This window comes from Camelus dromedarius, chromosome 7 (assembly GCF_036321535.1).
Source record: "Camelus dromedarius isolate mCamDro1 chromosome 7, mCamDro1.pat, whole genome shotgun sequence".
Lineage (NCBI taxonomy): Eukaryota > Metazoa > Chordata > Mammalia > Artiodactyla > Camelidae > Camelus > Camelus dromedarius.
The window spans coordinates 41,815,339-41,837,983 of record NC_087442.1 but is presented as its reverse complement, the minus strand read 5'-3'; the positions used below and the strand labels follow the sequence as shown (position 1 = coordinate 41,837,983).

Genomic DNA, 22,645 nt, shown 5'->3' with positions numbered 1-22,645 from the left:
TCTGATCTAAAGGATGAATTAATTTGTGCCGAGAGTTTAATAAACATAAGAAGTCTCCTCAAGTCCTAGCATATTCACATCTTTTTCTAAGTAATGAGAAAATATTTCGAGAGCTATCCTTTCACACTAAATTACAGAAGCGCCTCAATTAACAAAAACAAGGGGAGGGAAAAGACACTGTACTCTCATTATTTGAATTTTTTTGATTGGCTAGGGCTTAAGCAGAAATGCTTTGTCCATGGTATTTCTAAGATGAATCATACAACTGTTCCCCTGGACACAGGAGACTGCTGCTACCCATAATACATTTAATATTTATTGAACATCTGCCCTATAACTGGTACTGTCAAACGCTTTTTACTCATTTATTCCTTAAAACTGCACTATGCAGTCTGCGCCCAGGATTCCCGTTTTAACTGCTGCAGAAGCTGAGGCACAGAGAGATTAAGTAAACAGAAAGAATGCAGCCTCAGATGACTAAAATTCTTTCATCACTTCCTTAACATCATTCTGAATTTTAATGATGCTATAATTCTCTGAGATGGTGAGGATATAAGGCTGTGTAAGAATCTGTTCTGATCTTGGGTCATGGTCTGGAATTTTGAAAACATTTCTGGCATTAGAATGCTTCATGCTTCATTGTCACTTATCTCCAAATCTCAGAAGCAGAGCAGGGAGTGCTTATGTACACATACCAGGTAATCCAGTGTTCATTGTAATAGTTTCTTAATAATACAGTAGCTTCCCATAATGCTGTACGTCTGGTGAAAACAAGGTGCCTGGCAAATTAGTGAAGATGTTCTGATCACATGCTAATTATTACCTGGCAGCATCACAAAATGATCTGCCTTATGAAAGCAATAATCTTACTGGCTGAGCTGAGCACTACTGCACTAACATTCAACTGCTTCGATGGCTCTTTAATTGAACACTCCTACCTCCTACAAAGTTTATTCTTTTTTCTTTAGGAATTATATCTTTTCATAAACTTTTTAATGGCAAAGATGGCCACCAGTTCAAGATAATACCTGCTTATTATTGACCCTGAGAGTCAAAGGGCTGGACTTTTAATTCAGTTTCCTTTCAACAGCCAAAGCCTACTGAGAGCCATCATCCTCCTGTCACTGGTGTTTTAACAGCATTTTCACACCACGGCTGACCATCTGCTTTTAGAGTCATCTCATTGTTTCTTTGGGCAGAAAGTCACACAACCATTTCTTTAAAATAAAGTCCACACTCTACTGTGGAAATGGAAATTTGAAAACACTGAAAGAGGACAGAAAGACTTCTGGCCTATGTTTCATTTTCACTGATGAAAACTGCTATAGAAAAATGCAGTGTACCATTATGACATTGTGTATTTGGAAACTCCAATAATAAACCATCTCCATTATTAAGTGGGTTTATTGACATAACTGAACATAACAATGTATAACATTTATTCATTTCCCACTGAAAGACTTTCCAGTGAAATTGTGTTTACATGGATTCAGGCATTAAGCATTTTCAGTGATGTTCTGCAGTTGAAAGGGTGGGGTGGTGGGAAGAACCAGAGGTCTTTTTCAGACTTTCAATGGGACTCACTTTATTACATGGTTGTGTAAAAGCAACAGCTAAGAAATGCAATTGCTCCATGAGTGAAAAAGCCAGGAGCACAAAAAGTTCAAGATAACTGCAAGGTTGGAAATAAGAGCAAACAACTACACCTCCCTCCCAAGTACCAGTATGCTCGGAATCTGAAGCAAGCCCTGGCAGCAAACTAAGAATGACCATCTATTTCCTGTGGTTTATTAAGTTTTGGCCCCACAGATAAGACTGCCAGAAAAGCAGCTGTACTTTAAGTGGTCTGGACATTTACTCATCTGAACATAAACAAAGATCAGCTCATTTAAATCCCTACATGCCTACTCAGCTGCTGGGACAAGGGCAGGCCTGGCTCAGCGAAGGCCAAGTGGAAAAGGAGTGGAATGGGGTTGAAGGATCCCTGGACTATGACAGATTCCCTGAGTCTTCAGGACCCTCAGGGGCTTAAGGCCCTAAACAGAAGATTCACTGTTAGCCTTAGCACCTCTGCAGTGGCCTCCCTGGCACCCCACTGCCAGTGAATCCATAACCACGGTGAATAGAACCATCACGTACATCCGCTAAGTGACTGTGTTTTTAGACCACACACAAAATTATTAATGTAAACCAAAGCACTACATTTAGTGATAAACATCTACTTCATAAATATCAGGGAATGAAAGTTTCCCAAATAGTTGAAAACAACTGAACAAATAAAGGAGCCTAACCCTAAGTTTAAAACAAAAACATTTAAAAGAAATACTGCAATTATTAACTAAAAGATAAGATTTAATAACATGGAAAAAAAAAACCACTGGGTAGTAGAGGGATTAATTTGCAGAACATAATTACTTCACAGTGAGATTTAAATACTCATAATAATCTCCTGGTTTTAGTAGACACAGACAGCCACTGATGAACATTTTTTCACATTTCTTCCAATAGGTTCTTCCCCTCTACTCTTTCATACAGAGTAAGACAATAATGTGATCAAACATTATACCATCAATTGCAAGTCATCTTTTGCTCCCCTCCTATTAGGAAATTACCATGATCACTTGACTGTGCCACCCAAGATAAGCAGGGCACAGTCAACTGGGTGTCACGGATTAAAAACATGAGAAGTACCACATCACATTTATTCCTACCTGGACACATTGTCAGAGATGTGGTAAGTGAACTAGAATGCTGGCGTTCCCTATGGGGTCATCAGTTATGGACACATTACATTCTTTTATCGAGCCTGGCATTGAAATCTCCTTTTCCATCTATAGGTTTTTAAAAATAAAATACAAAAGCCACAGGAGCAACCCTGACAGAGAAGTCTTGCATGCAGCCTTCTCCTGAGAAAGTATGTAATCTTAGTTAACCCCAAGGTCAGAAAATGTTCTTGTGGTGTTAATGTTACAAGGAAAACAGCTTAACTGTCCGGCTCAACTAAAACAGTCCTTGAGCTTATTGGTCAATTTGTTAAATGTCAGAGCTCTTCACATTGTTGAAAAAAGAAAAAAAGGCATCTCTAATTATTTAAACATTAAGTTATCCTGAATGTTCTATTAACCAACATAAAAGAGTTCCTTGGCAAGTGTGTTAAACTTTACCACCTGTTTACAACATCCCCCTTCTTGGCAGAGACCACCAGACCAGTTGAGTCAGTTGCCAAGCCTCCTTTGAATTAGTAATAAGTTCTATTTTCCTTAAATAGAAACAAAACTCCTAAAACTGAACAAACAAAAAAGCATGCATCCCAATCTCTTTCTGGCTACACTGGGGGCAAAAGCACCCTTTTCTACCCCAAAGAGGGCCAGGCTATTGCATTGCAATGCCACAAAAGCCATTCTCAGAGCTGCACCAAGGTCTCCACGTACAGAAGGCCTCCCACCTCTGGACCCCACCATACATTTGTCCCCTTGACAGCCAATACCATCCATTTACTTCATGACTGAGTACTGGGATAGGGGGATGGTGCCGAATTAGCTGTTTGTCCCCTGTGGCCTCTCTGGCAAGGGCACAAAAAGGGAGAAATATAAGGTATGACAAAACGAAATCTTCCCCTGAGGTGGGCTGCGGGGTCCCGCGGATAGGTGGCTCCTCAAGACCAGTGAGAGGGCCTCCACACCCCTGAAGGCCCTGAATCTACCTAGTCAGCAAATCGCTGAAGGAGGTGGTCCTCCCGCCTCAAGCTGCCGCCCGCGCCGCCGCCCCCGCTGTCCATGAAGCGGTCGCACGGGAACTCGATGAGGTCCGCCTCGCTGAGCGCGCACACGGCGGTGCGCGGCCGGTGCGACTGGAATCCCGAGAAGTCGGCTGACACGCCGGTGCCCATGGAGCGCAGGGGCCGTCGGGTAGAGTACATGTGGCGAACGTGGACTGGGGCCCCGCCCTTCCGCCTGGCCCGCAGCTTCCTCCGCAGCCAGCGCGACGCCCAGACCGCCAAGGCCAGGAGCACCAGCAGCGCGTTGACGGCCAGCAGGGCTAAGGTCAGCAGTTGGTAGTCGACGCTGCTCCGGCTCCCAGGCTCCGGCAGGGTAACCAGCCCGGCGCAGTGGTCCCGGGGAGCCACCGGGCAGACCCGGCCACCGAGCACTCCCTCCACGCACACCAGGTAGGGGGTGTCTCCGCGTAGTTCGCGCAGCGTGGCCGAGTCGCTGCGCTCGGGCAGGTAGACGAAGCGGTGGAACTTAGGCTGCTGGCCAAAGCGGTCGAAGAGCAGGCGGAAGCGCGCGCCGCCCAGCGGCCTGGGGCTGCGGTGCTCACGCACCGCCCAGCGCACCGAGGCGCTGTCGGCGCCCACTGCCTCTACCGTCAGGTTGCACAGGATGAACTTGTTGAAGTCACACGGGTCGGACACCAGCGGCGGCAGGCCGACCCCGCCGTCGGATTGGGCGGCGCTCTCCTGCTGCTGCGCGGCCAGGCGCTGCTTCGCTGCGTGCTGCCAGAGGTCGCCGGCTGACTCAGAGCCGAGCTCGGCCGTCGGGGTAGGCTCCGCGTGGGCGGGAACTGACGGAGTCAGACGTCCCCGCTCAGGCTTCTCGAGCAGCTCTAGGGGGTGTGACGCCGGGCTGGCGGAAGCAGCGGCGTTGGAGCCCGGCTGCTGGAGGCCAGGGCCGCGCCGGCTCAACCTTAGGGCGCTGCGGTTACCCAAGAGCTCCCTGGCGGCCCCATCCCAGGCAATCCCCGGCAGAAATCGACCCCGTTGCTGTGGCTGTAGCTGCGGCTGAGGCGGCAGTTCCTCCGCGAGGGCACCTGCTGGGAGCGCCACCTTCTCCCCTGGGGCTGTGGGTAGGGGCCGCCGCTTGCCATCGGCAGTTGGGGAAACCGAGGGAGAGGGATCTGCGCAAGATTCGTTCTGCAGTTGCTGGTCATCCAGGTAATCCAGGTACTTGCCCCGCAAGGCCGGAGGGTGGCGACACTGTACGAAAACGGTGAGGAGCCGGCCCTGCGAGTGCCAGTCGCCCATCCAGCGCTTCAGGCCCCGCAGCCGGCAGTCGCAGGTCCAGCCGTTGCCGTCTAGATCCAGTCGGTAGAGGGCCGGGCTGGCCGCGAAGATGTCCCCGGAGAGGGCGCTGAGCGCGTTGTCGCGCAAGCTGAGCTCGCGCAGCCGGCCCAGGTGGCCAAAGATAGTGGGGTGCAGAGCCGACAGCTCGTTGCCGCTCAGGTCCAGCGCCTCCAGGCTGTGCAGAGGCTCCAGCAGCGCCACGGGCAGTTGGCTCAACCGATTGCCTTCCAGGCGCAGCTCGCGCAGGGCCTCCAACCCCCAAAAGGCCTCGGGTGCGAGGTGCGTGAGCTGATTGCCCCTGAGCGAAAGTAGGCCGAGGCGCGGCAGGTGCTGGAAGACGCGCGGCCCGAGGTGCTGCAGGCTGTTGGCTGAAAGGATGAGGGTGGAGAGGGAGCGCAGCGGTGCGAAGGTGGCTGCGTGGCGTAAGGAGGGCTGCAGCTCGTTGGCAGAGAGGTTGAGGAAGCGCAGCTTCCCCAGGTGGGCGAAGGCGTTCTTGCCCAGAAAGCGGATCCGGTTGGCCTCCAGATGTAGGTAGAGCAAGTTGCCCAAGGGGGCAAAGACGGCATCCGGAAGCGCCCCCAGGGCGTTCCCGTCCAGCCGCAATTTGACTAGACTCTCCAGGCCCTCGAAGGAGCCGCGGCTGAGGCGGCCAATCTCGTTCCCGTTGGCGTAAAGGATGCGCAGTTTGCGCAGCGGTGCCAGGGTGCCCGGGGCGAGCGCCTGCAGGAGATTGTTGCCCAGGTAGAGCTCCTCCAGCCGCGAGAGCTTCTCGAAGGTCTTGGGGTGTAGGGAGCGGATCTGGTTGTACTGCAGGTCCAGCCGTCTGAGCTGCCCCAGGCGGTGGAAGTCGAAGGCCGTGATGTTGGTTATGAAGTTGCCGCCGAGGCTGTAGGTGAGCACGTCCTGCGGACTCGGGAGCAAGCTAGTCTTGGGCACGGCGCGGAGCCCCCTGTTGGTGCACAGGAGGTGCTGGGGGTGCTGGCAGTCGCAGCGCTCCGGGCACACCAGCTGGGCCCTCGGCGGGAGCGCGAGGCAGCCGCACACCACGAGCAGGAAGCGCACGGCGCGGGCAGCCTCCATTGCCGCCCGCCCTGCGTGCTGCGACCGGATCGTCCTCTTGGCCCGCCGGCTCTGTGTCTCCTCTGCATTCCCCTTGGCCTGGCTAGAGTCGCTAAATGGCCTCTTTCGGACTTCGCAGCGCCGTCCAGCCCCTCCTCCGCCCTTTGTCCGGTGGCTGGCCCGGGTCTTTGCAGGCGGGCTTTGCCCGGCCAAGTCAGGCGGCGCTGGGCGCTCCGCGAGCTCCGGGTGCTACTTGTTGCATTTCTGCAGAAAACTGTTTCTCCGGGTGCGCGTCGGGGGGCGGAGGGAGGGAGCAAGACCTGAGCTTTTTGTTTGCAGCTTGAGTCCGGAGAGCTGGATTCCCTGGCACGGATTCTCCCCGCCGAGCGGATTCCCCAGCTGCAGGCGGGAGCCCTTCCAAGAGCTCCTCCGAGCGCGGCTTGGCTGCTGCGCCCCGGCGGCTCAGCCCCCGCAGCCGACGGCTCCTCGCTCCCGGTCCGGGACCGGTAGCGCGGTCTCGGTGGAACAGCACCGGGAGGAGTCGGGGGTGTGCAGGCTGCGTCCGGAAGGGACCCAAGTCGGCCAGTGGCGAGCAAACCGGGCGGAAATTCGTTCTTCCCACACTCTGCCCCCCGGGGATGCAGGCGGAGAAAAAGGAGACGGCGGAGGGAGGACAGACCCCGGCAGGGGGAGGAGGAAACGCTAAGTGGCTCCGCGTCTGGTCGACCCGAGCCCGGGACGCCAAGTGAGAAAAGTAGGGATTAAAAACAGCTGTACGGGTCGGACACGCCAGGCTGGGGGCGGGGGTGGATTACCGGGCGAGCAAACGGGATTTGCAGACAGAGACCTTTTTATTTTAGACGAGTACACCAGTCGCTTAGGAGCAGTGCTAGTGCTCCTCTTATTCGTTTTCAAGTTACTTGCTCTTCCAGGTGCCACCTTGCAAGCAGTTCGAGCGGCAAGGAAACTGCCAGGGTTCTGCAGAAAGTTTTGGGGAGCCCAAGGTTGTCTGCCAGGAGCTGTCGTTGGGCTACTATCGGAAGAGGCTATTCGAGCCATTCTGATTGTTGCGTGTTTGGGTTTTTGACACCGTTGGACCAGTGGCCGGTAGCCGAGGAGAGGCACCGCCCCTTTTTAGGGATCCGAGCTGAGTAGTTGCTTGGCCCTGCTGTAGGCCAGAGAATGGAGAAAGCTCAAAACTGGTTCTACCACCTGAAAGTATCTCTGTCAGATTTTGGTGATTTAGTCCCATTAATTCTTCTCCAGTCTTAGGGCCCTTGGGTAGGCTCTGCACGTGTACATGTACATAATAACCTTCAAAGACCTTCTGGTGACTGCTACTTGCTGGGCCCTCCCCCGTTATGCCTGGGCTTGCAGTGATCTTCAAGATTTTTGGCCCCCAATTTTTTAGATCCGGCTTAGTTGGGGAAGAATAAACATTTACTACCAATAGGGAATAGAACTTTTATTAGTGGCTCCTTTCAGGGCAGCTGCAGCTGACAATGAGACTGGGCAAAGTAGAGCTTTTTAACTGTTCCTGCAAGCTATCCCCGCTCCCCCATCTCAAGGGGTTCAGAAAATGTAATTTTAAAGACCTACTCTATGGAAAATGAAAGAAAAGAGACATATCCTCATCTCAAGAGGCCGACAGTCTAGTGGGGACAGCAAGACATGAAAGGTTAAATAATAACATAGGGCTATAATATGAGAAAGCTGCTGAGATGCAGATGATTTTGAATAATTCCAATGTTCTGTGGTGCTTAATTGCCTCATTTAGCAATTCACATAGGCAAGTGAATTGAAAGAAAGATGAGACAGACCATCGGCAGCATGGTCAGGGGTGAGCAGGGACCTGGGCCCCAGGGAGGTGGGGTTGGAGAATGGAAGGTGGGTAGGTAGTGAAAGGTCCATTCAGGGCACAGTGAACAGAGCAAGTTTGCTTGTGATTTGCTTTGAGTTTTTGAATAAAGGATGAACTTGGGGGACCAACTGTCTGTCTGAACAAGATGAAAGATGAAGTTCCCCAGGCAGTTTGGTAGTTTGGTTTTTAGTTCTCATTGTGAGAAACTTCTGAAACCTCTTTCATTCTTGACTCCAGTCCTCTTTATGAAGGTCTGGCTGCACTAGAGGGTAAGGCCCATTATTGTCTGGTGTAGCACAAGTTCTCCTGATCCGGACCCCAGAAACTACTAGGAGGACCTCACGCCTTGCTGGTAACAGAGGCCGTCCAATTTTTCAGAGGAGAGAGTACTAAGAAGCTGCTGTCTTTTAAGTTGAGCCCCTGGGATGAGCCACTGGGATCTACCTGGGATGTGGCTGTAGCAGCACCTGCATTTGAACCTACAGCCTTGGGACATACAAACAGCCTGCTGCGCAGGGTAGAGGCTGGAAACTGAGAGGTGTGCTGTGGAAGAGGGCGTGAAGCAGACATCAGACCCTATTCCTTTTTTTTTTTTTTTTAACTTTTTTTTAATTGAGTTATAGTCATTTTACAATGTTGTGTCAAATTCCAGTGTAGATCACAATTTTTCAGTTATACATGAACATACATATATTCATTGTCACATTCTCTTTCGCTGTGAGCCACCACAAGATCCTGTATATATTTCCCTGTGCTACACAGTACAATCTCAGACCCTATTCCTTTGCATAAGCTTCCTCCTCTCCTGACTCTTCGAAGAAAACTTTCAGAGTAAACTTTCACAACAGCAGGCACATTCCCTCAGAGGCCACTCTAGTTTGGGCTGATCACTCACTCCACTGGGGGTGTCTTTCCTTTGTAGATGCCGCTAAGTAAGATTTACAAAGTTATCAGACCCCTGCAGATGTTCAGGATGTTTTATTATTTTGGCTGTTTTTGGTATTATTGCCCAGTGTTTAGTATTTCTACCAGTAGTTGTGGATTGCAGGTAGAAATAACGTGATCATATGTGGTTTCATGACAAAAGACAATTGCGTTTCCATAACATTCTGTTTTCTTAAAGTAATCCATCTGCCACATGGAGTTAACCTTGCTTAGAATATATATATAGTGTGCAAATTTCACACAGGTATAATCAGTTTCTGATGGGTGTTGCTAGCACCCCGAATCCAGTTTCAGTAAGTGTAAGATTTTGAGATCTGCACATCAAGTGTGTGTTTATATGAGTTCATATAAATTCTTTCTGAAAAAGTGTGATTGCCATCTTTTCAACAAATGCTTCCCTTTTTAAAGGCATATTGCCTGAGGTCAGCTTTACAAATGAATGACATTAAAAACTTCAGAATACACATATGTGGTATTCGTATATCCTCCAGTGGTCTCCATGTCTGTAATGCTGCATGTTCAGATGTTTGATTTACTTTCAGACCACCTCTCTCTTCCAGGAGTTAAAATGATGTTCTGCTTGAATTGGGGAGTACTTAGAGGCCCTGGTAGTGAAGAGCTATAAAAGCAACTCCAAAGCTGCGTGTTGCTGCTGGTAATCAGGCAAGAAGCACTTAGTGCAAATTCAGCATGTGCCACATCCCAGAATGAGCCCCGGGAATTGGGAGCTAATAAGAGACAGGGCCAGACCTCAGGGTGCAGCAACTTAGTGGGGCTGCTGATGGGTAAGGAGCAATTGCCACGCCAGGTAGGAGCCCTGTGGAGGGCCACCTGGCTGGATTGAGAGCTTGAGGAAGGCTCCGGAGGTGGGAAGTGCCCAGTACTACCTAGGTAACAAGAGCAAGGCCGTAGAAGAGGAAGCCTGGGGACACGTGCCGGAGAGTGCCTTAGGAACCTCTAAATCTTCTGTCTGAATCTTTGTTGGTGAGGTTCTTTTGACATCTGTCATAACAACCTTGCTCATATGACTTCCAAATAAATATTCCCTTATTCTCCTTTAAGGCTTTCAGCAGGCAGTTGACATAATCATATCTGCACTGCAACATCAAGAGGTATTTCTGCCTAAACTGAGTAGGTGCTACCCAAAGAAAATGTTATCTCCCTAGTTCTTGCTTTCTCGAACCTTGAAATTGGTGACAGAGAATTGTGTGGGATGTATGTTGGTAGACCATCCAGACCAAGGGATTCACTTACGAAACATGCATGTAGGCATTGTATAGGTAGTGTATACACAGCACCACTCTGGGGCCAGGGCAATCTGAGCCCCTCCCCTGGACCCTGCACTTCAGTGGGCCGTGTTCAGGTCCTCCTCTGGTTGTGTCCCTCCCCATAAGAGCAGAATTTCAATTCCAGGCTTCCAAAGAGATGCACCCACCCACCACCCACACCCCCACTCCTGCTCAGGGTTCCCGAGACCCTGGACTTCCTTACTTAACTGCCTAAGTCTGTGTAGGCCTTTTCCCCATCTGTCCGCCTGGGGTCCAGTCATACCACAAGTGAATATACCCCTAGGGTCAAGAGAAAGCTCGAGGGCAGCTGTCAAAAAGAATCTGGAGGTGTGGGCTGGGATTTCCACTCTAATGCCCGGGAAGCCTCTGGGAGATGCCTGGTATTGCAGGAGCAAGAGGAGGAGGCATGGGTCAGGGTTTTCTCTCACACTCTAACCCCGGGCTTCTCAGACACTGGAGACAGTTCTGTCCATATGTAGCATTTTAGGAGGAGAAAGTACATGTACTTGGATTAAAGAACAAGGAGAAAAAAATTACAGGAGTTTGAAGGAAAGCATTTTTTTAAATGTAAGTTCTGCTTTATTATAACATAGCCTACACCTAATTTTCCATAAAGAGCAATAATTTTTAGTAAGAGCAAGGACCTCATTGTCTCTATTTAAATGCCTGTCTCTTAACTATGCAATGTCTTTGTTTATGAATGGATCCCAACTTGATCAGTTTCCAGGAAAGTCAAGTATTGATTATGCTCACATGTATAATTTGCATAATCACAAGTAGAAATCAGGAAGGAAAGCTGTTTGTAGGAGAAACAAGAGCTTTGTCATTTCACTTTTGGAAAGCTCGCTCTTTAAATCTCAAGCACACTGGGGGTAGTTTTAGAGGTCAGAAGCACAAGCAAGTCTGGGCTGATTCCCTGACAAATGTGTGCGGCATAAAGGTTTTCAGCTATTCTTGCCCAGGCATGGAGTCTTCATGGGCTTGCCAGGGATGCACACACTTTCTTCCCAAGCAACCTGTGGTTCTTTGGAACTTCAGCTGTCGAGGCAGGAAGGATTCCAGGCCATGTCTTCAGCAGCTCCTGGAGCTGGCATGAGTTGGCCCAGGCGGCCCAGTGCAGGACAGGTTAGGGGGAGGAGAGCGCAGGCCTGGCTCCCCACTGCAGGGAGAGGTGGGTCTGCCACGCCCTGCTGGAGCAGCATGCAAAGTTCACTCGGGGCAGCCTGCAGAGACGGCAGCTGTTTCCTCATCCCTCGTGAGCCAACCCCAGACAGGCAGTGTGGTCCTTGACACGGATGAAGTAGGAAGCTGAGAGTCCCAGTGGTCCCTTGGCATGTTATCAAATGACCTCCAAAACTCTTTTTCTCTGAATTGAGCCTCATTTTAGCCCCAGTCTGAGAGGCAAGTTGGGGATTAGGAATGTGAATTCGAGAACCACTGCTTTACAGTACTTTTGCTGATTCTCCATTTTTGCCCTTAAGAAAATACAGGAATGCAGATTCCTAGATGGGTTATTAGCCTTATTAAATCAGAATCTCTGGAGGCAAGTCTCTAGCATCTGCATTTATAAGCCACCAGATAATTTTTATGCACACTGAAGTTTGAGAAAATTAATAGACAATATTTCCAAAACACCTGTTCATAATTGGCTGATCATATTCTAGTAAGAACAACAGTAATCGCGGCACTGACGTAGTGGTGAGTGCCAGGCAGTGGTCTAAACATGCTATGTAAAATAAAGTAATTCATTTATTTCCACAACCACTTTGTGAGGTGAGAACTAGTGTTATCCCCATTTTACAGAGGAGGAAACTGAGGAGCTTATTAAAAATACAGGCTCCTAGGCCCACCCCCAGAGAATCTGATTCAGAACCTCCAGCCCTGGGCCTAGGGCTCTTTATTTAGCACATTCCCAGGTATTGTTTTCCGTATTGTCACTGAATGAGAATTCTTTGGGGCTTACTCAAACATTTCAGTGTCTCCTTTGCTAGGAGCCTGGGGACTGACAGAGTAGACAAGGCCTATGCCTTCTGGGAGCTCAGCATGGCTGGGGAGTTAATGCACATAAGTCGGTACTCCAGGAGAGTAGTGAAATCATAAAGAAACGCAACGAGCACCATTTGCTGTGCTTGTAGCAATTATCTTTCGAAAAGAAAATAAAAAAGAACCAGAACCTTTGTAGAAAGCATCAGCCCACATAACACTGTCTGTGTTTAAGGCCATGTGCAAAGTGACTGCTGCCAACCTTATTCAAGGAAATGATGTCCTTGGAAAAAAAGGCCAAGGATTTTATGTCCAAGGAACATCCTTATCCATCAGTTCAGAGATGCCTGATTATTTGAAACATGGATAAACAGGTTGCGTATCTACCAGAACCACAGTGACCTGTAGGCACTCTGGCAGGCTGAAAAGGAGAGACAGTTGTGAATGAGCATGAGAGCTTAGGAAGTAAGGCAAACCCACATACTGTTTGTGGTTGCAGGGTCAAGTTTGTTTTTGTGTACCTAAAATTTTATAGCAGTAGCATAAGGTTGTTGTCCATCAGAGTAGAATCAAGTCAGTAGCCTAAGGAAATGCTTTCGATATAAAAGTATCTCTTGTTCCTAAATACTGAAATAGTTGTCATCTGCAGGAACCAGACATGTAGTTGAATTTCATGGTACAGCTTTTCACCGTTCTTTTATTTGGATTTCTTCATACTACAGTAAGAACATTTATGTAACCATGTAATATCCCCACCCAGCTGGAAGGACGTCAGACTTGTTTTATTTCGTTTTTGTGCTACTCAGCAACTGTTATGGAATTGTCAAAGGGTTTTGTAAAAAGCTAGAAGAAAATTTTTGAAATGTTAAACAGTTGTCTTTACGTGATGAGAAAATGAATAATTGTTTACACTCTATGTTTTGGCATTTTCTAAATGATGAACAATTACTACAGATTTCTTTTAAACTGATAAAAAAAAAGTTTTAAAAACAAAGGCTTCCCTATCTGATACCTGGTTTCAACCTTAACATCTCTCATGAGGCAGTAAGGTGAGGATTATTTGTATCCTCAGTTTAGAGGCGAGGATGCTAAGTTTTAAAGACATTAGCTACCTTCTGGGATGAAGTCTGATCGTTCTGGGATGATCTGTCTCTGTAATGACAGAGTTCAGACCACAATCTTAACCATTAACTTCTGACCCCAGGATTTTATGGTTGGACCTCACTAGACTCCCTGTTGATACATGCCTTTATGTACAACTAATGAGGCCAATTCAGGGTGATAGACTATCTAGACTAGTAAATGGTACAGTAAGAGCGCCAGCCAACCAGGCTTGGCACTGACCAGTCCAGACAGACAGGCCGTGAACAGCCAGCCCAGCCATGCCAGGGCCCCCCAGCTGAAAGTGGACTCGCCTGTACTTGATTAAACTTTTTGAATGGTGCTTTAGACATCTCTTTCTTTCCCTTAATAACTACGTTATTAAAAACAATTTGAGTAAGGCTTGGGCACAATAGTCCGTAACCATGGGAAACAACACACACAGCCTTCCTGGGTCCAGGCGCTTCCACATGGCAGACTTGCCTGGGGCCTTTCTGGGCCCAGGTGCATTGCAGTCACTCAGGCTTAACACAGTGTTGGTGAGAGGGCCGAGATGATCCACTTTGACAGAACACAGGTTCTGTTTTAAATTTATGATTCAGAAATTGCCTCCCACTCTCTTCAGTGGACTGACAGATATATTGGAAGGGAATTTAATTCATTAAAAAGTATTGTTATTCTCACAACTTGATCTGAGTTGTTATAGTTAATGGCTTAAAAATATTTGTAGGGGGTCACCTCTTTTGAAGAGTGTTGACTTCAAGGATTAGCAACTCATCCTGTATATTTTCTTTGATTTATTCTCAAATCCTAAATATACATGTGTCAAGAACCCCCCTTCCCAAGAAATACCCCCAGAGAACTGTAGCCATCTCCTTATTCCAATGTCACAGTGTAGGGCGAAAAGAAGGGAGGCAGTTTCATACCCATGTGGTAAATGGGTATGAAAATTGTGACTCTGTCCTGGCAGGAAACATTGTCAGTCTCCATAAGGGAAAGAATCCTGGACAGTCAAATAATTGACTATATACAGTGTAAAATACCCTCAAACTATTTGCAGATTTCATCAAAAGACCAAATGTTTTTTACTTCAGACCAGGAACATGGCCGGAAAAGAAATTAGAGGAAGTAAGCATCCATCCCCTTTTCAGTCTCTGTAATTTCTATAAAGATTTGCACTTTGATTATGCTTACCAGCACCATATGCTGGAGTGAGACTTGAGATCAAAGGCTCCAGCCACAGCACTGGAGCCTTGCTGTAGGAAAGATCAAATGTTTCTGTTGGTAGATTGCTAATGGATCTGTGAGGACACTCCTCCAGCTTCCATGCAGCCCTATTTAATTTCTAAAATATAACTGATGCACCTCAAACTTGAACGCTTTTAGCATCTTTTTCATTGTCTGCTCTGATACATTGTGGGCTGAAAAAAAGAGTGGCTGTTACCACAAAGGTAGTTAGAACTCAAGAATTTTCAAAAGCTAACTAACTTGTCAAGTTTTACAGTGTGTATGATTTTAAAAATTGGGGGAGTGAGGGATGGCTGACCACTGCTTTGGTCAGTGAGAGAACAGATATAGTTTTCATTCTACTTTTCTCTGCAATCAAAATTTTCTATGATGAAAGTTTGTTTTTGCGGTTGAAAAATCTTTGGTAAAAATATACATGATAACATATTGCCTCTTGCTTTCCCCGTTGCCCTGCCGTGTCCTCCTTTCCTTGTTACAAATGGTTTTTCTTACAATCCTTTTTAAAAAATTAGACTTGAAGAAAGAAAAATACCATACATATATGTGTAATCTTAAAAAAAAATGACACAAATGAACTTATTTTCAGAACAGAAACAGATTCACAAACAGAAAATAAGCTTATGGTTACCAGAGGGGAAAGGGCAGGGGGAGGGATAAATTGAGAGTTCAGGATTTGCAGGTACTAACTACTATATATAAAATAGATTAACAACAAGGTCCTACTGTGTAGCACAGGGAACTACATTCAATATCCTATAATAACCTATAATGGAAAAGAATATGAAAAGTAATATATATATGTATATGCGTAACTAAATCAGTACACCAGAACTAGCACATTTTAAGTTGACTATACTTCAATTAAAAATAAAAAAATTAAAAATTAGCCTTGATAATGGAAATAATCTTGGATACGTTCAAACGATTTACTACATGCAGTATAAAGACCCCAAAAGCATTTGCAGGTGTCATCAAAAAGCCAAACATTTGTCATAAGCTGCCCATGTGATATGTATGGGGTGATCAGAAGATGGAGTCCACTTGCTCGGTCTCTGACTGTGAACCACGTGACAGTCTCTCCAACCAGTGGTTCATTTTATCATCAATAAAAAAGGAACAAATTATACTTGCCCAATGTACAAGTTTTGGGAAATAATGTAAAAGTGCTTACAAACTATAAGTGTTAGAAAATAGGATTGTTGCTAACATTTCAACTTCACGTGTGCCTTCTCAGTAAAAATCTGAGGTCCCCCAGGTTAGGACCAAGTCTTATGCACAGTTTTTTGGTGTCCTGTGTACACCCAACAACATCTTTCTTGAATTGTAGGTCTTGAATCAATGTGAGGTTGAGCAGAAAGGCAAAGGGAGGAAGGCACATTCTGGGGTAACTGGTTCTTCTCCCTTTCCTTGTAGGTTCTGCTTCTGTCTTTTCATTATTTCCTTGTTTTCCTCCAGACTGTCTGGGCCCAGAGCACAAGTCTTCCACACATAGGTTCTCCCCAGACAGCTGTATGAACAGCCCTAGGTTCTGAGCCAGCTCTGTGATGGTTGAGTTCACCCAGTGAACCATTTGGCCGCTCTGGGCATCCTGCTTTATGAAGTGTGGTTATAATACACCAGTATTTGTCCAGAGGGTTCTTATCAGCAGTAGTGGCCCTGGTGAAGTGAAAAGATGATGAGGGCAAAAAAGGAGGAGATTCTGTGGTCAGGATGGGTCGTATACTAGCTCTTGGTCTTAGAGAGACTCAGTGTACAAGAGCATGTTCAAGGCTTGGAAAAATCCTACAGATTTTTGTAGGTCTCTGACTGTGAACCACGTGACAGTCTCTCCAACCAGTGGTTCATTTTATCATCAATAAAAAAGGAACAAATTATACTTGCCAAAGAAAAAGAAAAGAAAGATGGCAGGTAGGACCGTTAATCTAGTTTGAGACACACTGGACTGAAATGATCACAAAGATCCCTTCCAGCTTTAAACATTAAGGAGTCTGTTGCATTTCTTTCATGGAACATTATTCAATATCATTAGAATTGTTAATGATAAAATTCTTTAAATATGGTGCTTTATTTGTTCTTGACTGATCTCAACAACTCATGGTATCCAATTGGTTTTGTATTAATTCACAATGAGCAGGATAATATATACTGAAGTTGTCTGCAGTCTCTCACCCTCTTGGAAAAACTTGTTTTCTTTGCCCCCAGGTTATCAAACTAACAAATTATTAAACGTGTCTTTCTGAGAGGATACAGGTGTTAGAACCCCATAGTTGTAAGCACCATTAGGTATATTGATGATTCTGAGCTAAATAACTGTTGAAACTTCAAAATGATTATTTAGCCACTGTGCTTGCACGGATGGGATGTTTCCTGGGAACCCAGCCATTTGGGAAAAACTCCAGTAGTGAAACCCTCAGGGTAATTACCCTAACATCCTTGGGTGTAGGAACCCCATTGATATGAGTCTCATGATTTTCAGAGGTGATGGAATATAAGTACCAGCTTAACTAAAATTCTAGAGTGGTTTTCCATCTGAAACAGGTGGCTACAAACACCTGCCAGAATAATAGCCAATAATGACTAGCATTTACAGAGTGCTTGCCATGTGCCAGCAACAGTTTTAAGTCCTCTCCAGGTATTAAATCATTTAATTCTTCAATAACCCCAGAAGGAAAGTACAGTTATTAGCTTCCTTTTATAGATAATGTAATGGAAGCAAGGAGAGGTTAAATAGCTGGCACAAGATTGCACAGCTAGCAAGTGACAGAGCTGGGACTTGAACTCACATTTTATTCACACTTTTCAAATGAATCTTTGACCACAGTGTCCTTGGCATCACTAGAGTCATTTTCTTGATACATAACATTTTCCAGACTATCATCTACCATTTCATACACATTGTTTGAACTATATCATTTTTTAATATGGTTTTGTCAGTGGAAATTTTCCAAGCCACCAACACCTATTCACATATAATTAGGTCACATGTTTTCTTTAGTCCTACTGCAGGGATATTTTCATGATCTCTGTAATATTACCACTTATAGCATTGCCTCCTCCCCCATCACTATACTTATTTTAAAATGAAGAATAGATGTTTGATATTACAGAAGCAGTATGTGTGCATTGTAGAAAGCCAGAAAATACAGATAAACAACAGTAAGAAAATAAACACCATATTCCCACTGTGGTAGGCTGGATAATGGCCCCTCGAAGATATTTATGTCCCAATCCCCAGACCTTGTGAACATGTTAAGTTACATGGCAAAGGGGAATTAAGGTTGCAGGTCGAGTTACAGTTTCTAGTCAGTTGACCTTGAGATGGGAGAGTATCCTGAATTATGCTGATGGGCCCAGTTATCACCAAGGCCCCCCAAAATGCCAGCGGGATGCAGAAGAGAAGTTCAGGATGACGTAATGTGCTGTTGCTGGCTTTGAAATGGGAAAGGTCCGTGAGCCAGGGAATGTGGGCGGCCTCGAGAAGCTGGATAAGACAAAGAAACAGATTCTCCCCTAGGGCCTCCAGAAAGGAATGCAGCCCTGTCCACACCTTGATTTTAGCTCAGTGCAACCATGCTGCACATCTTACTTACTGAACTATAAGGTAATACATTTTTATTGTTTTAATCCATTACATTTTTGGTAATTTGTGTGGGAGCAAGAGAAGATTAATACACCCACCAACTAAAAACTGTTAAGTGCTAATCTTTATATTTCTGGATCCTTTTATACATTTTTTTTTTTTTACTAAAACAAGATCATGCTTTTGTAAACAGCTTGTTTTCCTTTAATAATCTTTCTCTTTCCTTGTCAATAAATTTTCATAGCATCTCATAGCACAATCATATTGAAATTACCCTAAATGTCCTAACTATTCCTCCAAAGCTGGTTTGTCCAAATCAGGATTTCAGTCTGGGCCAAGCATTTTTAATGGTTTGTATGTCCCTTAGGTATTTTAAATCTGTAACAGTCCTTTTTTTTCATCTACTGATTTTCCTTCTCAGTGTTGTCTGATTGCTTCCTCGTGTGGTCACTTGGCTTGCTCCTCTGTCCCCTGAATTTCCTGTAAATTGGAAGTTACATCAAAGAGCTTGGTCAATTCATGTTAATAAATTTTGTCTAGAATACATTGTGGGTGCTGTTGTGTGTTTCATATGGTACTGCATCAGGAGGCGCGTGCCATCTGGTTCCCAGCATTATATACTGAAACTCAGACTGTCCTCTGGTTATGGGATGGCAGCCCAAGCTTGCTGCCAGAGGGATGTTATTCCCCTGTGACCAGAAAGTGTTCTGGGATTTACTCTAACATCATACAGTTGTGCAGTTTCCCCTCAACTATTCGCCTACTGGCCAACTCCATTTGACAATCCTTGCTGAATTAGTGTTCATTGGAAATCGCAAAATGGTGATTTGTCTAATGCTGTCATTTTTCTACATTAATTAGCTGCCATTTCTTAGTGAAGAGATGCTTTCCCTAATCAGCTAGATGTATTTGGTTACCTTGATGAACATTTTGGGCTGGGGAAGCAGAAGTGCTTCTTCCTTTCATTGTCAGTTCTCAAGGGAGGAATTTAATAACAACCTCAATGATGACAACTGATTTTTTTTTTCTGTCTCTTTCCGAGTATCATTATGAGCTCACAGATTTTCGCAAAATCAGGGTATTCCTTTCTACAATTTTTCTGTGTGACCATGTTACCAATTGGATATATGTTTAGGTTTTTCAATTCTAGGGTTTTTTTACTTGTATTTTTTAATAGGTGATGTGTTTATATAATTCAGTGTCAGAATTATCTGGAAAAATGTTCACAGAGAAGTCTTATTTCCACCCATGCTCCCTTCTCTCATTCTACACATATCCATATTTTATTAGTTTCTTATTTTTATGTCCAGTGTAGTGGGGACCTTTTTCATACATGTGTCTGTGTGTGTGCATGTGTGTGTGGTGTAGATCTGTAGCCTTATTTTAACCCCTCCCCACTTCATACACATACCCTTTGCTTTTTTTTTTTTTCACTTAATGGTGTGTTCTGGAGATCTCGCTGTATCAGTACATACAAACCTTTCTCATTCTTTCTTTAGAACTTCTTAGAACTCCACTGTGTAAGGTACTGCAGTTGATTCAACCAGTTGCCTGTTACTGAACTCTTGCATTCTTTCTAACCTTTTATTATTGCAAACAATGTTGCAGTGCACTGAGCAGATATAAATGCAGACAGATTCCTAGAAGTTGGACTGCTGGGTCAAAGGCTTATTACATCAATAATTCTCTTTATGTTTCTAGATTATCATCCAAGGACTCAATATTCTTAACTATTATGCTAAATTGCTTCTTGATGGTCTTGGTCTCGACACCCACATGAGTGCATTAAAAAAGTGGGGCCTTAAACTAAAACATCTTGACAACACTAGGTGAGAATATGGAGCAACTAGAACTCTTGTACAATGCTGGGGGAGCATTAAATGATACAGTCATTCTGGGGAACTAACTGTTCAGCAATTTCTTTATTGTTAAACTATGTCTATCCCATAGCCAAGAAATATCACCTCTAAGTATTTACCCAAGAGAAATGAAAATATGTTTTTAAAAAAGAATTTAAGAAGAATATTCATATTAGCCTTATTACTAATAGTCCTGAGCTGGAAACAACTCAAATGTCCATCAGCAGTGAAACGGATAAACAAATTGTGGTATATCCATCGAAGTTCACCTGCCCGTAAGAAGGAATGACATATATTGATACATGTAATAATGTGGATAAATCCCAAAATAATTCTGCTGAATAAAAGAAGCCAGACACAAAAAGTACATACTGTGATTCCAATTATATGAAGTTCCAAAACAAATAATACTAATTTATGGTAAAAAAAAAAAATACTAATTTATGGTGATTGAAAATCAGCGTGGTGGTTGCCTCTGTGAGTGGTAGGAACCTTGGATAGGATTAAGGTACGAAAGAACTCTCTGGAATGATGGCAATGTTCTGTATTTTGATTGAGATTGATTATATGAGTGTATACAGTGATCAAAAGTCATAACTGAATGCTTAATATCATGTAAATTATTATTATATCATGTAAATTATGCCTTTAATTTTTAAATATTTGGTTCTTGGCAAAACTCTTTTAAGAAGTAACAAAGCCTTCTTCCCTCATCACCCCAACTCTGTCTGCTCTCTTATTCTGGATCTCTTAATACTCTTTACCTCTCTGACCCAGTCTTGCACTTGACTACCTATTACTTTTGTGGGTCCAAGTCTTAACTCCCCAGGTAGGTTTTAAGTGTCCTAGAACAGAGTTAGGATCATGCCACCTCAGTACTCTTTACAACAACGGTTGTCAACCTAGGCTGCATATTATTAGACTCGCCTGGTGTCTTCGCTCAGCCTACCATGATAAAATGCCATGGCTGTGTGGCTTACACAACAGAGATTTGTTTTCTCACAGTTCTGGAGGCTGCCAGTCCAATATCAGCATGCCAGCATAGCTGGGTTCTGGGGAGGCCTCGCTTTCAGATGGCTGCCTTCTCACTGTGTCTCACACAACAGAGAGAGAGAGAGAAAACAAGCTCTCTGGTGTCTCTTCTTATAAGGACACTAATGCCACCACGAAGGCCCTACATCATCACTTCATCTAAACCCAATTACCCAAGGCCCCATCTCCAAACACCATCACATTAGAGGTTAGGGCCTCAACATATGAATTTGAGGAGGACATAGTACTTGGGGAACATTAAAAAAAATTAGCAGTGCTTGAATCCCATGCCCAGAGATTCTGATTCAGTTGATTTGAAGTGGGACCTGAACATCTCCATTTCTTTTAGGATGGTAGCTCATAACATGCAGCCAGAGTTGAGGACCACTGCTCTATACCTTCCTGTTCAAGGTGAGGTCTTTGGCAGCCTCAGCTTGTTAGAAATGCAGAATGTCTGGTTCCATTCCAGACCTGTGACTCCAACTCTGCACAGTAACAAAATCCCCAGCTGGTGCCTTTGCACCATTAAGTTTGAAAAATGCTAGTCTCCAGCATCCTGCGTAGACTCATATATATGCACCATCAGTCAATTCCTGTTTGAATCAAGTAGATGAGCATTTTGTCAGCAAGCTAAATTTCAGCTTTTTTTTGTTTTGGAAGCCTGTCATGGTATAGATCTTGCCTACAAATAACTGCACCTTAGTGTAAATATTTTATATATCGTCTATATATCATTGTCTATTAACAAACAGAAAAGCAACAAATAGACCCAATGTTCAAAGCAAAATCTTAATGTTTTTGAAAATATGCTACCATCCCAGCAATTCCATCACAATGAATGATTGCTTCCTTAGCTTCTAGTGAGCTTTAAAATTGATCACGAAACAGAATAAGGTACCTGTACTCCAGCTGCAAACGAGGAGCATGAATACTGGTACTTAGGGCAGAGCATAAATACTATGTAACTAATAAATAATTCAGTAAACCAGGGAAAGAAAAAACATGCAAGCTTAGACAAACAGCAGAAAATTCCTAATGCTTAAAATATCCTTAAGGTTGGGAAATGAGAACATTATATATGATGCTATTATGTGGCAGAGAGTGCTAGTTTTCAAAAGATTTGATGACAGTAAGTATGCTTAATACTAAAAACATAGAAAGGAATGCAGTCTTACTTGATGTTTCAGAAGGCAGTTCAAGGTCTTGTCATCCATCAAGATCATCAATGTGGTCTTCAATGGGAATGTGGCTCATGAAAGTACTAAATATGAGATTCCAACTGACAGACTAAAAATGATGAATTTCCACTTTCTGTTTTCACAAGTACCTAATGGATATAGTTCTTTATTTTAAAGAACTATTAAAATGAAAACCTTTATGTTTAAAATACTCTCCTAATTCAGTATAGTATATCCTCAAGAATAAATTTCTGCTTCTGGAAATTGGTCTTCTCTGTCTCATTTTTTTTCTGTCCCTAATTGATAACTTCCTCATTGTTAATAATATGATTAAATAGTTTGCTAATTTGTATCAAAATGACTTTTTGGTTTTGTTCATAGAACCCTTATATTCTGTCCAATAAACTAAAAGCAAAAAGAAAAGGCTCTAATTATATTAAATACACAT

The 22,645-nt window shown here is 44.5% G+C and overlaps 1 protein-coding gene and 1 long non-coding RNA gene across 11 annotated transcripts in view; one reads left to right on the top strand and one right to left on the bottom strand.

Annotated features, from left to right (window-relative positions):
* TRIL (TLR4 interactor with leucine rich repeats) overlaps window positions 1-6,483 on the bottom strand; it is a 113,447-nt gene extending 106,964 nt beyond the window's left edge. For both annotated transcript variants that reach the window (XM_064487483.1, XM_031455107.2), the window contains exon 1: window positions 3,704-6,483. In XM_064487483.1, coding sequence (XP_064343553.1) covers window positions 3,704-6,142 — 2,439 coding nt within the window. In that variant the 5' untranslated portion in view covers window positions 6,143-6,483. The remainder of the gene's footprint in view (window positions 1-3,703) is intronic.
* LOC105095836 (uncharacterized) overlaps window positions 4,034-22,645 on the top strand; it is a 37,913-nt gene continuing 19,301 nt past the window's right edge. Inside the window, exon 1 of one of the 9 annotated variants that reach the window (XR_010381643.1) lies at window positions 4,034-4,168. This is a non-coding gene — a long non-coding RNA (uncharacterized LOC105095836). Of the gene's footprint in view, window positions 4,169-4,451; window positions 4,542-4,793; window positions 4,934-5,902; window positions 5,955-6,810; window positions 6,876-22,645 lie in introns of those variants that run through there. The other 8 variants (XR_010381640.1, XR_010381644.1, XR_010381641.1 and 5 more) reach the window with 8 other exon arrangements.